General features: G+C 39.4%; 1 protein-coding gene across 3 annotated transcripts in view; it reads right to left on the bottom strand.

The window, feature by feature from the left end:
- Positions 1–5,612: 5,612 nt before the first annotated feature.
- Positions 5,613–15,977, bottom strand: part of SUPT3H (SPT3 homolog, SAGA and STAGA complex component) — a 255,664-nt gene continuing 245,299 nt past the window's right edge. For all 3 annotated transcript variants that reach the window (XM_064709906.1, XM_064709907.1, XM_064709908.1), the window contains exon 12: positions 5,613–7,376. In XM_064709906.1, coding sequence (XP_064565976.1) covers positions 7,335–7,376 — 42 coding nt within the window. In that variant the 3' untranslated portion in view covers positions 5,613–7,334. The remainder of the gene's footprint in view (positions 7,377–15,977) is intronic.

Raw genomic sequence — 15,977 nt, 5'->3', positions numbered from 1 at the left:
ATAGTAATGGTTTTAGTATCCATAAATTTTTGGGTGTCACTTGCTAGTAAAATGTTGGACAGGAAAAACAGGGAGAAATAGCCTATCCATATGAAAACAATAATCATGTAATATTTATTGTCTGGGATTGAAATGTTTCAAATATTCAAAGCAATAAAACGTCAGGAAAAGCTAGACTTCCTGATGTAAAAAGGCCATAAATTTCTTCTCTCATAAGACATAAGGAGAGGGGGAAAATCAATGTGACATTTAAAGCTAAAGAAAGAAAGAGAAAAAGAAAGAATAAGAGAAAGAAAAGAAAAAAAACACACCACATTTAAATCTAAGTTAAAGCAGTGGAGAGCCCCCAGAGGGCACAATCCACTTACCTTTGGGAGGCTGCAGGGAGGAAATGGCAGCCAAGAGCACAACTCATGTACTGTAAAATATAAGGACATTTCAGAACAATTTAAGGGAGCAAGAGGTATCTCTGCAGTGTCTGGCTCTGACAACTCTGTCCCAGCTCCTTGAGATCTCTCCCTCTAAAACCACATTCTGATGGACTTTAAAAATCCCCAACAAATTATTATCAAAGGAAAAAAAAAATCCAACAATTTGCAGATTCAAAAATGCCTTTTTCATACATGTCAAAGGTGGGGTTTTTTCTAAAACTTCAGGAGGTTTCACAATTTCTTAAAGATTCACAGTATAACATTAAACTTTGGGCAAGAGAAAAATGACAGACAGCAAAGAAACCAAAGGTTACAATCAAATTACTTCCACAAAGTAAAAATCTTTTATTTTTACAAGGATAAACCACTTTTATTGCAGAGAGAGGGAGGTATCAGGACCTCCTCAAAAGGGTTATGTTTGCGTTAGGATTTAAAAAGTAGAGTTGATTTTTGGAATTCAGTCATCATGAAAAATATTACTACATATATATTCATATTTATTTAATATATATGCATATAAATTACGACATTTTCTATGCTCCTCCTGCTCACCTATGAATAAAGTTTTAATAACAGCCTCTTTAAGTGCTGCATTAATTTTTCCCTTCCTTCAAGACCACCAAAGAAACCAAATAAGATGCAAAATCCCTTCAGAGCATGCACCACAACTACATACCTAAGTGCAAATAAAACAAGCCTCAACAAAATAAAAATGAATCCAGCATCATCTACAAGCCCAACTTCAACACTGTAAAAAAAGCACCTATAAAAACCAGTTGGGGTGAAAACTGGGGAAGTTTGGACATTGGCCAGAAATTCAAAAATTTGGCTGCTTATACCAAACTTTATGTTCACTACCATAATTTTGGGAAGACTGTATCTGCAAGGGTGGCCAATGGAGCAAGGTGGACTAGCTTAGATGGCTACACTTATTTATTTTGGTATTGTTAATAAAAGCAACCAACTCAGACTCTGCCCCAAAATACATGCGCCCTTAAAATGTGTTTTTAACCCACTAGTCAAAAACAACAGCTGCAAAAGGACAGAGAGCTGTTTACCATTGTATGAGCTCTCAAAGTTGACTGCACATGAGAATTGACTATTCTCAGATATTTCACTGACTAAATTCTGATCACCAAAGTGTGGAAATAATCATGATGTAATTGTCAAACAGGAAAAAAAAGAAGATTTCTCCTAAGCGACCTGCTGCCAAGGCCAGTCAGACCAAGGTTATTTTATTCTGCCTTACCTTGGAATATTCAGTGTTGTGGTTCTTGATCTTCCAGTGGAAGAATCTGTCATGTTTTCCCTCTTGTGCTTGTGCCTGATTTACACAGTGAGGAGACAAGTGGGATGCTCATGAGTTTGAGAGAGACCTCAAGGTTGAGCTCAATGTTTGTTGTGGAAGTTCAAGCCCTACAGGAGCCATGTGTATCAGTTTTGCCACCATCCCAGAGAAGATGAATAAAAGCAGCACCTTCCATGGAGAAACTGACTGTCAAAGACCCCCTCCCAGGTGCTCAAAGCATTCCTTAATAATTCTTTCCATTTATTAGTGTTTTGTCTACACAAAAATCTTTCTGAGTAGTGAAAATTTAGGACTATGGTAATACCATTCCAAAACAGAAGAGTGTAAATTCTTTTTATATTAAAGTAAGGGCAAGCTGACATGGAGAACACTAGACAGATCATGTCTAGTTTGCTAAAATTGTTCAGTTGAAGCTACAACAAAATTTGTGCACAAGCAGCAAATTTAGGCTCCCTTGCTGATCTGAGCAATGGAGTTCAGGGGGAAGCTCAGATGGAACCTCTCTCCTCTAAACACCTTCCTTCTCCTCCTGCAGTGATGTTTCAGATTTGTTTTCACCTCAGCTTGACATGCAGTTGCTGCCATTTCATTTGCAGATCTGAAGAAATCGTGTCAGTACAAGACAGGCAATCGTTTCTTTGGAGTTTTTTTGTTTTGTAGATTAATTAAATACTTATGGAAATGAGAGGTAAACAGAACTGGTTTGAGCCAGTTATTGACTGCTGACTATCTGAATCTCACTACAGCATCTGATATCTTACACCTTCTCTTCTTCCCAGGTCTGGTTACAGAATGAGGATCAGCCACCACACTTCAGTGGCATTTTATGGGGTTCAGACACAGTTAATCTACTAAAAATTAGCATTTTACTTTATCTTTGTCAACACCCATCAGCTGCTGTCCCATTTAAAAGAGGGCATTTATGTTTCTTAATTGTGTTTCTCCTCTCATTTCTTTGTGCTCTGATGCACTCTGCAAAGGCAGGTTGGGAGGAGATGAAGGTGAGAATGCTCTGGCACTGCCAAAGCATGATTTCTGTAATAATATGTCCCTCATGGTGATTTCAGAAGTCCAGCATAGTCTGGAGGAAGGAAGGTGTCCCACAGTCCATGTTATGGTGAAAACTTAACTTCTGTATTTGAGTAGGGGGTCACCATGTGCCCATGGCACATCTCAGCCAGAAGTTTTCAGTGTCTTGAACCCTGGATTGGATCCAGATTGAGTGGTTGCATTTTTCTGTGTCCGGTTCCTCTCATGGATCCAGTTGGATCTTTGTCCCTTTCTCCCTCAGCCTGCTGGGTTATGTGCTCTCTGACACACCTACTGCTTTCACTGCAGAGGGGAGATATTTCAGAACTGAAAGCAACATTATTTTAGCATTTTAAATCTTATATATCAGATTTGAGAAATCCAGGTTTCTGAACCATTCCAGGTTTCCCAACATGTGGCCCATCACTAAGCCTTTCCCCAGAAGAAATGGAGCTAACAACACATTATTTTAAAGATGTGATGTAGACATAAATACATGGAAACCTGTGAGGCACTCAGATATTACAATAATCAAAGTCATACGAGGACCAAAGATTGACAGATCACATATTCACCAAATCAGTAAGAAAAATTTGCAAAGCATCTGGATGAAGACAAGTCCAGAAATACACATTAATATAAGATTCTTGTGCCAATATTTTTGTCCAATAGGAATTAAGATGAATTATCAATCAGAAATATTGAAGAGAGCTATAAAATGTAAAATGAAACCATATTATTATAATTTTAGTTCTTTATTTTCCTTATTTATCTTTCCATCTCTCACTACTAATTTATCTTGTTTAAGAAAAATAGTATATAAGTATAGTGGAGCTTGATTACTGAGAATGACTATCAATGTAGTGTCTCAGAGCACTCTCTAGACAGTTGAAAAGCTTTTAACAGTAAAATATGAAGATTTCTTTCAAATTTGCAGCCATCTGCCTTCTAAAACTTTGTTTCAGTATTGCCAAGATTTCGGTGATTTATAGAAACCAAAGTATCTGATTTTTGTCTCCCCACAAGAGATGAGAACTACTTTTTCTTATTATTTTGTAAGGGCAACATCATTATCTCAAGAAAAAAAAAAGAAAAAAGTTGAGCTACATTAAAGATACATCTTTCAAAATAATTTTTGAGGCATCTGGCCTTATTTAAACCATCAAATTTACATTCAATTCCTTCAGGGATGGCTTTGCTGCTTTGTGCTGGCTTCGTGCCCTCTGAATAAACCTGGATTTAATGCATGCCACCACTGCATTTCCCTGGCTGCACTGCTGCCTGGGGTAGATATATAGCAGAGGTATAAAAAGTAGAGGTATAAAAAGCCCAACTTTGGACAAGATGATTCATTCAGGCAAGAACACCCCCAACCCTGTAACTGTTTAAGTTTCAGTTAGAGCTGGACTTGTGACTAATGTCATTATCTATTTATTCTGAATTTATGATTACAAGTGTTTATGTACCATGAAACATTCTCTGTGAGCTGGACGGGAAACTATAAACCATTTTATGAGATCTACACATGCCTGATGGCAGAACCTTAATGCAACACAAAGGTTCATCCACACCCAAGGAATGCCAAAACACATTTTTTGTATTTCCCCCCTCAGTGAGATGGACACTTGACAAAGAGAAAGGTGCCCTGAAAAACCAGGGGGGACACATTTTGGAGGGTCCTGAGTGTCTCTGGAGAAACATCTGGAGCACTGTCAGCTTCTTCCCATTTCCAGACAAAGACAAAAGTCTTTTAAAGCATTTGATTTTCTCAGAGGAAAGACTGACAGACAATGGACCTGGAAATGAGACGAAGCTCAACTAGAAATTTGTGTTGTGGCTCCCTCACCTCTGACAAATTTTAAGCTGAGTTATTATCCCTGTTTTGTGGAGGGCTGGAAGAAAAACTGAAAAACCAGGTAGTATAACCACAGAACAAGGCAGGCACTGAGCTGACAGCAAAAGTCACACTTCCTTATATGACATACAGTCATATTCCTATTGAAACTGAAGTTTCCCTTCTTCAGATAACTAACGTGAAATAATCAACACAATCTGATTCAGTACCTATAAATCCTGGCTAAGAATAGAAATGATCTGCAAGTTGAAATTACAGATGTGTAAGGCTATTATTCATATGCAGCAATTAACTGAATCTCAAGCTGAATTTTATATATATAATAAAATGTGTAGTACCAGCCTAAGCATACATCTCTGTTTCTGCAGCATGGGAAGTGGAGTTAAGACACACTCCAAGTGCAACACAAGCATTACTGGTTGCATTTGTGTTTTAAACAGAGTTAAGAAAAACTCTGAAGATGAGAAAAAAAGTGATTACTTCCCAAAAATAAGAATAAACTGGGTTAAACCAAGATAGGGAGACATAACATACCTTGTTTGACTCTAAATTCAGCTCCCTGACTTGTGCAGAGAAGTGAAAGGTTTTTATATGGGTTTACTGGGCAAACCCAGATTTTATAAATAATTGCCTGTCAGGCTGTTCAAGATAGACAAACACACAGCAGACCAACAAAAACATGATCTGTCATATTTCTGAGAGAAATGTATGTTGAGTCTTCATTCTCTGGGACTTTAAGGAGACCAGTAAAAAATAAGTGCCAGTATTTTTCCTGCTTATGCATATTTTAAAATGTAAAATCTGGGAGAGAGACAGCAACAGAAGGAATTTTGATTCCAGTACCCAGTGCCTGAAATGGTTTCTTCTGCCTGTATCCCTGCAGATCGAAACTAAATACAATAAATGCTGGTGTCCTTTTAAAAAAGTCTGGAGGTTTACAGCGAGCATATAATTTTCCATGATTAAGGATGCCAACAAAAATAAAGAGTGATGATAAAAAGAAAAGTTTAATCATATATTTCAAAAAGCACAAATGGAACATCAGAAAACTTCCCCTTTCCCTCATTTAATACATTTTACACATTGCTTTTAGTCCTATACACACAGAAAATTTCCAGAAAACAAAAGCGTAAGCAGATAGAAGAAAAAAGCCATTTATGAACGGCAGCAATATTGGACATACGACGTTCACTTTTACAATATTTTGGTGGCAAAGAGACATTTTTTCCAATTATTTAAAAAATATACATATATTTAAAGTTTTTGCAAGCAGGTCCAGGAGAGCAGGACATCAAAACCCCCTACAAATCACCATAAGAGCACAGAGCAGGAGTGAAAATTAAGACCTCACATACTAAGACCAAAGGAGGAGGATGGCTGCACTATATAAAATATTTTGCTGTTCTCTTGATCCCTTGAGTGTTCGGTATTAACTTGAGGCATAATTTGGATGCCAAGCCTGAGCTCTGGGCAGCTGAAGAGGACCCCTGAGCTGTGGGTACCACAGGGACACCAGCAGGATGTGCCAGCAGATCCTGGTGACAGGCTGAAGCAGGAGCCCTTTTCTCTGCTCAAGCATCATCGTGGTTAGCTCTTATATTTGTACAGTTTTCATGGGAAGAAATGAATGTGTTTGTGAGGCCAGCAAAGGCTGGAGTAGCAAAGGGATGGGAATAAGCATAGAGGCAGGGACTGAGATTTACAAAAAAAAAAAAAAATCTTGAAAACAAACAACGTTAGCTAAAATATATTAAAAAAAAAGGCAAAAAGATCTGGTTTCTTCTTTAACCAAATCCAACAGTAACGCTGCCTTTGTCCACAACAGGGACAACATCTGCTTCCTGCAGCAAACGCTGAGCAAGTACACAACATTAAGCCTTTGCCTACAACCACCGAGACAGACACAGTTATTGAAACACTTTAGAATGTATTTTTCCAAATATGGGCCCAATCCAGTGCCAAGTCACTGCAAAGGCTTTCTTTGATATTGCACAATGATGGCTCAAACCTTAGGAGATGTCAATATTGAAAATTTGGGTGTGACTTAGGTCATCTTTGGGCCTGCTAAAAACCAAGTCGCTCACTGGTGAAGTTTAGTTGATCTGAACTTTTCCTGAGTATATTTGCATCCAAACTTGGTATGCCTGTCATCAAAATCACCTCACTGGATTAAATTGGCTTGTACTCTGTGAACACTTATGTTATTTGAGATAAACAAGTGTGAATTAGTAGAAAATAGAGGGAAAATTTTTTTCTTTTTGTAAAAATTGCAAAGAAAACTACATAACCTTTATACAACCTAATAGACCAACACAATCCAGTCTATCTCTGGCCTCTTCCTGCCCTATGCTGCTTTATAAAAAACATTTTTTGGAGAACATACAGACTTCCAGACACTTAAATAAAAATGACATGGCAGTCAGAAAGTCCCCTGCAAACTCCAGCATTGTCTGAGCTGCATTCTTGTCCACCTACACCCTATCCCAAACATCCTGCCATTAATTAGCTAAATGTTCCAGCTAGTAAACAAGAATAACGATTGAGGGGGCTGGAAAAAGAGACAGAGACAGCCAGCAGATAGTCACAACAAACCAGCCCACTCACTGGTACATGGAGACATTGGAGCTTGTATTTTTTTCCTTCCATGGAGGGGAAAAGAAAATCACCTTAATACAACACTGTCTTTCCTGTTGCTGCATCCACATCCACATCAGCAGGCCAGAAAAGTCATCCCGTTCCTGCGGTAGGCACTCTGTCAGGGAAAGAGAAAATCTGCAGTGAATTATCACATCAGCTTAAACAAGGGAAGGAGGCAGAGAGAAAGGCAGGGCTTTCTTCCTGTCTTGTAGGCTATTCTGGCTGCAATCTAATAGTGTGCTTAATCTGAACATTTCTGGTGGGGAAGCTATAAGCAACCACTTTGTCTATTAAAAAATCAGTGTGGTTAACAAGTGGTTAGTGACTATTTCAGGAGAGCAAGAGAAAGGCAAAAATGCAACATCCTCCTTTGTTAATTGCCTGCAAAATAGATGAGGCCAAAATACACCATTATGCTGAATTTATTTGTCCTTTATAAGCACGTATTCTCTATTCACTGTGTTCAAGAAACATTTCTAAACTGCCTGAATACTATTTAAATTATTGAATAATTACAGTTTTCCAAATTTATAGTCTGAGTCTAAAGTTATATAAACAGACACTAGTATAATCCCCAACACTCCAAATCAAGCTAATCTTAAAGACTCTCTAGTTAGTAGGAAATAATTAGATATCCCATATATTGTAACCTAGGATGATGTGTTTCCAATGGTAAAGAAGCACAAGAGTTAAGTGGTACTTGAGAAAATAATTTTAAAATATCCTGTGACACTGTTTCCCTAAAATATCTTTCATGCATTTTTAACAGCTCTTTCCAAATCAATATAGGAAACTATACCTTTTAATGCCACTAAAACCCCTATAATGTAAGGAGATATTCTCAGTTTAAAAAAATACCTTTTTTTTCTATTAACAATATCTTTTAGAAAGCAAAGGAATTTAAATAGTTTTGCTTTATTTGGTTCACCTTCAGCAGCCATCCTGTTTTAAAAATGAAAATGTATTCATCTATTTCATTACAGTTAGTGCTTCGTCAGATTTATTTTGTACCTCTTCAGTCAAAGTATTTAGGAAGTGCCATATATAACCACCATTTTTAGTGGCTCTACCAATTTCCTAATTAATTTCAGCCAGATCAATTTCTCCTCTCTTAAACTAGAATTACAGTAACATTAGGAGTAAAGGATAACCTCAAACAACTTTGGATATAAATAGCATTTATACTGAACTGTAAAGAAACCATTTCAAAACCAGCAAGGATGTATTCAGAGAGACATTTTACAGACAGTGAATATGCAAAAGGAAATATGTACAAGATGTTCATTACAGCATCCTTTACATTAGCACCACACTTCAGTCTGGAGATCAGGCAGCATATGGCATCGAAGTCAAAGAGCAGAACATCAACTCTGGGATATACAGCCAAGACATGACAGTATCACCACAAACAAAACACAAAATAAATCCAAAGACTCTATACCCAAACATGACATGCCCAAGACAGACTAGCCAATAATTTTGAAAGGATCCAACATATTCCCACAACCACAAGCAGAAAGTCCAAGGCAGTTTGGATGTCCAGCCTGCCCAAACCATTATGGCTGGCATTTGGAAGTCGATGCAAAAGCAATGCTTTTAGCTGCTTGACCCCAAAAGTTTCACAGGGCTTTATAACCCAAGTGACAACCTTTAACACATAAACAAAACATTCAGGACTACTGTGCAGTTTGCTTGGAGACAAATGATTCTGACTACAAACCTGGAGCTACATGAAAGATAAAAGACTGAATTTTGTGAAAGGAATTTTTGTTGTGAAGCAAACTTGGGCTTGGCTGGGTTCACCTGGGAAAGAATGAAGTTTAACATTTTCCAACATGGGCAGTGTTGTACAGCCAGTTACATCCCTGCAAAGGTCATTTCAGAAGCCAGTTCATGGCAGGCAGGATAACACCTTTGGAGAGTTGGGCACACCCACTGGTCGATATTTAGTGATATATTATAACAAGTGTGGCTATAGTTAGGATTGAAAACTATTTCCTACTTCACTCCCCCTTTCACATACTTTAAACTTTCTGAAACATTTGCCCTTGGGCTGAAATTTCCTCTGCTTTAATCTCTGCCTGAAGTTCACTTTCTTTGGAAACGACCAAAAAAAATTCCTGAAGCCATTATGAAGTTCAGCAATAATGAAAACAACACATTTTTTTCCTTCCCAAGCCAGACAAAGTGATTCTGATATATGTATGTTTCATTATGGAATTTAGCCATAAATTGAACCATTTTACCCAGAAACCATTCATACCTTCAACTTCAGCATAAAGGTAAGTGATTTGAAAATCAGTATTTCAGGAGGGAGTTTGATTCATCCCATTCCATAACAAGATAACACCTCGTTCTCATTTTGATACACTACTAGATAATAAAGGTTAACCTCCAAAATGCTTTTATGCAGAGCAAAAATATTTTACAGACATCCCATCTTTCTGAGTTATACCAGATATCTTTAAGATCTATACAGCTGAATTTGTGATACTGAAAGACAGATCTTTACATGCCAACAATCATGAAGAGAAGCAGCAAGATGTTTTTCATAAAACTCACATGTGCATGTGCCCCTGCAAGAGTTTAGATGTATGTGGCAGACATTTAATGTGGTTGGAGATAATTTAGAGGGTTTGGATGACACTTCTGGGTGCTTTATGCCACTTTGGCAGCATCCACATTTAATTTTTTTAAAAATATGATTATTTGGCTCAGAATTACAGATAGAGGATGATGCAGGCTCTTGATGTGGGATTAAAATAGCTGTATCCATTTTGCTGGATATGTCTTGCTGTAAAGAGACAACATAAGCCCATGGTTCCTCCTGGAGCTCTTTTTGGAAAAGTGTCTACTGCATCCAAATTTTCTGTGTGTTCTCTCTTAAAATTTACTATCAGGCTGTGCTTTGACTTTTCATGCTGTGGTTGAAGTTCTTTAAGACTCTTGCTGTGCCCAATATGTGCAGAAGTGGTCAAGCGACCAACTTTCAGACATGGGGAATCACCTAACCTGGCACAAATTAAACAGTTTGCCTTCCCAGAATGGCTTCCATGCCCTGAAAAGTTGATCTGACTTTATTTGGCTAATCTAACTCTCACAGAAACTCTTCCTGCTCCTTGATATCACATGACAAGATTTTTCTTCCTTTTCTCTGAACTCCTTGAAGGTAGAAGGACAGATTGCTGCCAACCAGAGCTAGAGGCTGCACAGACTGTGTCAATGTGAAAGCAGAAACAAGACCTTCATCTTGTCCAGACCTCTCTTACCACCTGCTCCTATTTAGGGCAGACTTGTGATGATTTTGCTTCTTGGTCCTCACTTCCCACTCCTACCCTGACCCAGCGGGTCCATCCCTGCCCATGGCAGATCTTTAACACCTCTTCTAACCCAAATCATTCTACAATTCTACCCCAAGAACCTGCTCAGGCATCCTCTATATAGGAATGGTCCCATGGAAATGTTGCTCCTTCAAGTTGTCAAAGCACTTTGGATTCTAACACCGGATCTCTCTGGCAACACTACCATTATTTAATCAATGAAGGCAGACTTTTTTCCAGCAATCTGAAAGGAGGCACAATGAAGCAAGAAAAGATGGACAGTGTTCACTGCTATCAGTTGCCTAAAAGCAACATCTTGCTTTGCCCTTAGTTTGGTGAAAGAAGGAAAAACTAACAGCTTAAAAAGCCAGCATGGAACAAGGGAACTTGGCAAAGCAAATCCTCAAATTTCATGAAAAATCATTCATTTTCTACTCTGTTTTTGGTCCCATTTCTCTCCTGTAGTGGTAGTCCTGTAGTGTCATTATGAAGGACCAAAAAGAACCACTCCAAGAAAAGGGAAGCAAAATTCCTGTCTTCACAGTAGGTCTCATGAAATGGGACAGCTTACTCAAGAGTTTATAGGACAATTTAAGGGACAGATAATTGTGTTTATTAGCAATTTAGGACTAGGAGGATTGCTTTAAACTGAAAGAGATTAAGTTTAGATTGGATATTAGGAAGACATTGTTCCCTGTGAGGGTGGTGAGGCCCTGGCACAGGTTGCCCACCATCCAACCACTACTGATGTAGTGGTTGCTCCATCCCTGGAAGTGTCCAAGGCCAGGGTGGATGTGGCTTGGAGCAATCTGGGACAGTGGAAGGTGTCCCTGACCATGGTAGGGGATGGAAACTGGATGATATTTAAGGTCCCTTCCAAACCACACCAGCCTGCGATTCTATGATTTGCAGAAACAAGTCCCAGCCAAACATGAAGATGTGTGAGTGCTCCTCAATGAGAGATCAGAGCAGAGTAGAATACCAAGACTTCTGAATAGGCACCTCAGCTAGAAATGGTTTCCAGTTAACAATTTACACTAGTGCATGATTTCACAGCTGTAGCATGATGAGAAAGAATAATTTTGGCAGGAGAAAGAAACAGCTGTGATTTTTGAGTGGGCTGAGGCTTAATTTTTATTTGGGATAAAATCTGGAAAGTCTGGGGTAAAACATCTCCAGCAGGCACCGGAGACACCAAAGTTTATTGGGCCAAATCCTACATTGGTTTAAGTCTGCAGTTCTCCTTGCATTAAAGTTACGCACAATGTCACACTGCAGGCCTGTTGTACCACTTAGAGATGTTAAATCCTGAATTATAAGCCCTGTGTAAGAGAGTTACAGAACAGCATTTATAAAACTTGAAGTCTCCTTTCTTGGTGTCCTCCTTGTATGTGTGTGGGCAAGTGGTTTAATTACAGTGCATAAAATGGAATGGCAGACAGAGACACCCAAATCAAAGAGCAAGCCCTGGCTGAACTTCATTAGCAAACATAAATGCAAATAGGCACATCTTGTTTGGGACATGCCACAGTCCTTTCTGCCTTGGGTAATTTTACTGTATTCTCTGACATTTGCATAAATGTAAATCAAACCATATGACTTGAGCAGGTTTGTGATAAGGGAATCATATGCAAAACTTCTTTCCATTAAATAATTCTCTTCATGCAGCCTTACAATGTTACTGTGAAAACTGGGGAGAGTTGGATCTCAGACAGTGGGAGCCTTTATTTAAGAACAGTGGAGGGAGCCCTGCTCTTTAAATAAGAGACATTCTTGGATCAGACACTGGCTGGCAGGATGGAAAAAAGGATGTAGCATCAACTTTCATTCCATTCCAAATAACCTGGAACCCATAAACTACCAATATTCTCTAATTTTGAATCTGCTCCATTTCTCCCTGTCTCTTCTTTCCATTTTATTTGGGAAATGTTAACTTTGAAATTTCATTAGCTTGCCATAATATCAAACAGGTCACCCTGGACAGATTCATAACTCTTTGTACATAAAAACATTCAGATTAAAACGCCTATGATTAAAAGGTTGCTCCTCTAATTTATCCCAGCCTGAAGAGACAGACCACATGCAAAGTGTCAACTTATTTAGAGATTAAAATAATAATTAGTTTAAGAGGCAAAGTATAAGCAACATTGTTTGAAAAAGAAAATCCATGTGTTGTTTAGAATGAATTGCTTCTGTTTAAGTTTAAATAAATTTGTGTGGATATAAAGTCTCTTTATCAAAAGTGCATCCATGTTACAAAAGAAATATAATGGATAATTCTCCCTCCAATTTAGAACAATAGCACTGAAGGCTCTAATTTCGCAAACCCATCTTTAATCAGTAGCCAAAGCACTGACATCTGATATAATTCAAAGGATGAAGGAGCGTGTTATATAAGCAATATCTTGTACATGGTCAGTAATGAATAACACACCCCAAATATGTATCTATGGACACCCAGGTTTAGCACATTACAGACTTACTTGTGTGATGCTCTGGCTGATCTGCCCTGCTGTCACCATGAAATCTCATGGATTTCATTTATGATGAAGCCAGACCTATGTGCTGAGAGCTACAGCATCCATTTATCCACACCATAACAGTCCCCCTGGAAGCACAACCACATTGGTGCTTCACTAGATCCCATTTGTGGGAAACCATTTGTGAGGGCTGAGTGACACGGACTCCACTTATGCCAGCAAAGCAGACCCAGTTTATGACACCAGTTTACCAGTATTTATAGGTCACTACATTCAAACAAAATTTTCCACTCTGATCCCTTTGTCCTGGTCCCCTTTAGAAACACATTATTCTGATTATTCTTCTTACACTAGTAATGTCCTCTGTTATCTCCTTCTGCAGCAAAGTCATTGCTTCATCTTCCTTTGTCAGAATGGTCGGAGTGACCAGATGATGTCTTCACTTCTGTTCTTGCCTTGAGCCTATCTGTCCCTCAGCTTTCACTGTACCAGGTGTGAGAAACACCAACAGCTGCATTCCTTGGTCTGTTCCCTGAGTCCTCAGCCTGGTGACACACCAGGGACAGCAGCAGTGTCCATGCCAAGAGTCCCTGCCTCAGGAAGGGGTCGGAGATCACAAGAACACTTCATGTAAATGCCAATGAACATCATAAATTGATGAAAGCACTACTCCAATAAACCAACCATCAACAAAGTGCTTCCCAGAAAAGTCAGGTCTGGGCTTTGGTTGACCTTTTATCTGCCAGTGGCATACACTTTTAAAATAATTTTGTAACACTGGACTGCTGTGTACAGAAATGGGACATATCCAGGACATATCATCCAAGTCTGTTAAAGAACATAGTCTAGATCTCAACTACCCAACTTTTTATTGCTGTTTTCTGCTTCTGGGATAAATTAGATTCTCAAGGCTGATGGAAATGTAGAATTACTGGAAAAAAGGACCAGATTAATTTCTCAGACACCCTGTGCAGTACCACCAGTGGTTGGAGAACAAAATGTAGGGCTTGTATTGCTGTCCTCCAGTAAATTTGGCCAAAACTGCAATGCTGCAGTTACCGAGAAAATGCTGCTCTCAGGGCAGGACTGGTATTGTAAAAAAGAAAAACAAGGCAAAAGGATCATGGCTTCTGTTGCAGCAAGAACTGGGGTGTGGGAGTGGGGTACCAATGTCTGCCAAGAGAAAAAAGAACAAAATTGGTGGGGAGAGAGGGATCATTTTAAGTCTCTCAGAGGGTACTGTAAACAGTGGAGAAAGAAGGAAAAACCGGAACTATAAAACAATACTTGGCAGCCAGCTTTGCAAAACAAACATATTTTCACAAAGTCTTTCCCATCACTGCCACCAGCTTTAATGGGCTGCATTTGTCTGAGAGCAAGAAACCCTTTTTAATTGTTAGAGGAAAGGCGATGCTGCTTTGCTCACTGATAGAAATTCCTGTTCTGAGCTCTGCTTCAACCACACACTGCTCTCCACTCACAGTCAGGGAGAGGAATCCCTTTCCCCAGGCTGCACAACCTGTAGCAGGACTCCATCACCCCTCTTCCCTGGACAGCATCAGCTGCTTCTCCTGTGAAGAAAGTTGAAATCCAGCAAGTTCCTCTTGCTGTGGGTCTAATAGCCCAGGACTATTGTCCTAACTGTATGCCCAGGACACACTGCTGGAAAAGCACACAGCAGGTCTCCTCGAGGCACCAGACCTCAGTGGATATGACCTGTTGGAATCCAGCATAATTAGGAGAGCTCAATCCCCTCACCCACTGCAAATGCAGTGGCTCCTGAGAGTCCCAGATCTCCTCATGAGCAGTGCAATTAGTTCACTTGTACTTTTACTGCCTCACGTCAAACCGGTCAAAACACCTGGAGTTGCTCAAGGGTCAAACTCTCCTTTCCTGATGTGCCTCAACTCGCTGCTTTAGCTGCATGGCAACAATAATGTACACAGGGAACTTTATTATGTCTGAGAATTAAATTAAAACTGGAATCTTGAGACTTCAGGTATGACTGGACACTGAAACCTCTGGTTTATGACTCAGGGCACTGCACAGTCACAGCACTCCCATGTGAAAATATACCACTAACAATAAAAACTCATTCAGCCTGAGAGCAATTCAGCACCAACCAACCTGGATGGCTCCCTGTCTCCAAGGATGACTTTATTTGATCTTTTAAGGTTCACTTCTACTGCTGTAGAAGCTCAGGGTTTTTTCTGTAGGAAGTTACAGAAGAGGTTAAATTCCCCCTCTGTGTCACCACTGCTCATGACCTCAGCATAGGAGCTAAAGAGCAAATTTATTTGGAAACAATATGGTGTGGTACAGTCTGAGTACAAGGGCAGGAGCCAGGGCTGGCTCTGCTCCCAGCTCTGACACTTACTTGCTGTGTGGCCTCAGACAAACCACTTAGTGCCTCTGAGCTTCCATTTCCCCTGCCTTTGAAACAGAAATACTATCACTCACTAAAAATCTTTTTTTGAGGATTGCTTGATTACAGAGCTAATGCACAACACTTTGAATTGTATACTATGCCGCAATTATTATCTTCATTGCATTTTATCTTCCATTGTAATGGCTAAAATACTAGATGTATAGAAAAGGATGCTGAATTTGGCAGCTATTGCATAGGAGGAGTGGACATTACATTGAAATTAAATTATTTGGGCAAACCAACAGAGTTCATCTACATTTTTCCCTTAAAACTGTTGAAATTGTAACAAAAAGCAGCATCTAATGACATTTTGCAACACACTTCTCCCCCACCTCCTGAAACCATCTTGCAAACGCTCTCTGCAGAGGGCACAGCGCCCCTGCTCTCTCTGATTCAACAGAGCATTTCAGTGGGGAAACAAGAGCCCAACCAACAGCTCAGGTCTGTGAAGAGAGGAATTTTCTCAGGCTCTGAGGCCCTTTGCTGGT

The sequence above is a fragment of the Zonotrichia leucophrys genome, chromosome 3, assembly GCF_028769735.1.
Source record: "Zonotrichia leucophrys gambelii isolate GWCS_2022_RI chromosome 3, RI_Zleu_2.0, whole genome shotgun sequence".
In the NCBI taxonomy this organism is placed as follows: domain Eukaryota; kingdom Metazoa; phylum Chordata; class Aves; order Passeriformes; family Passerellidae; genus Zonotrichia; species Zonotrichia leucophrys.
Note: the sequence above shows the minus strand (reverse complement) of the source record. Positions and strands in the feature narration are given on the sequence as shown.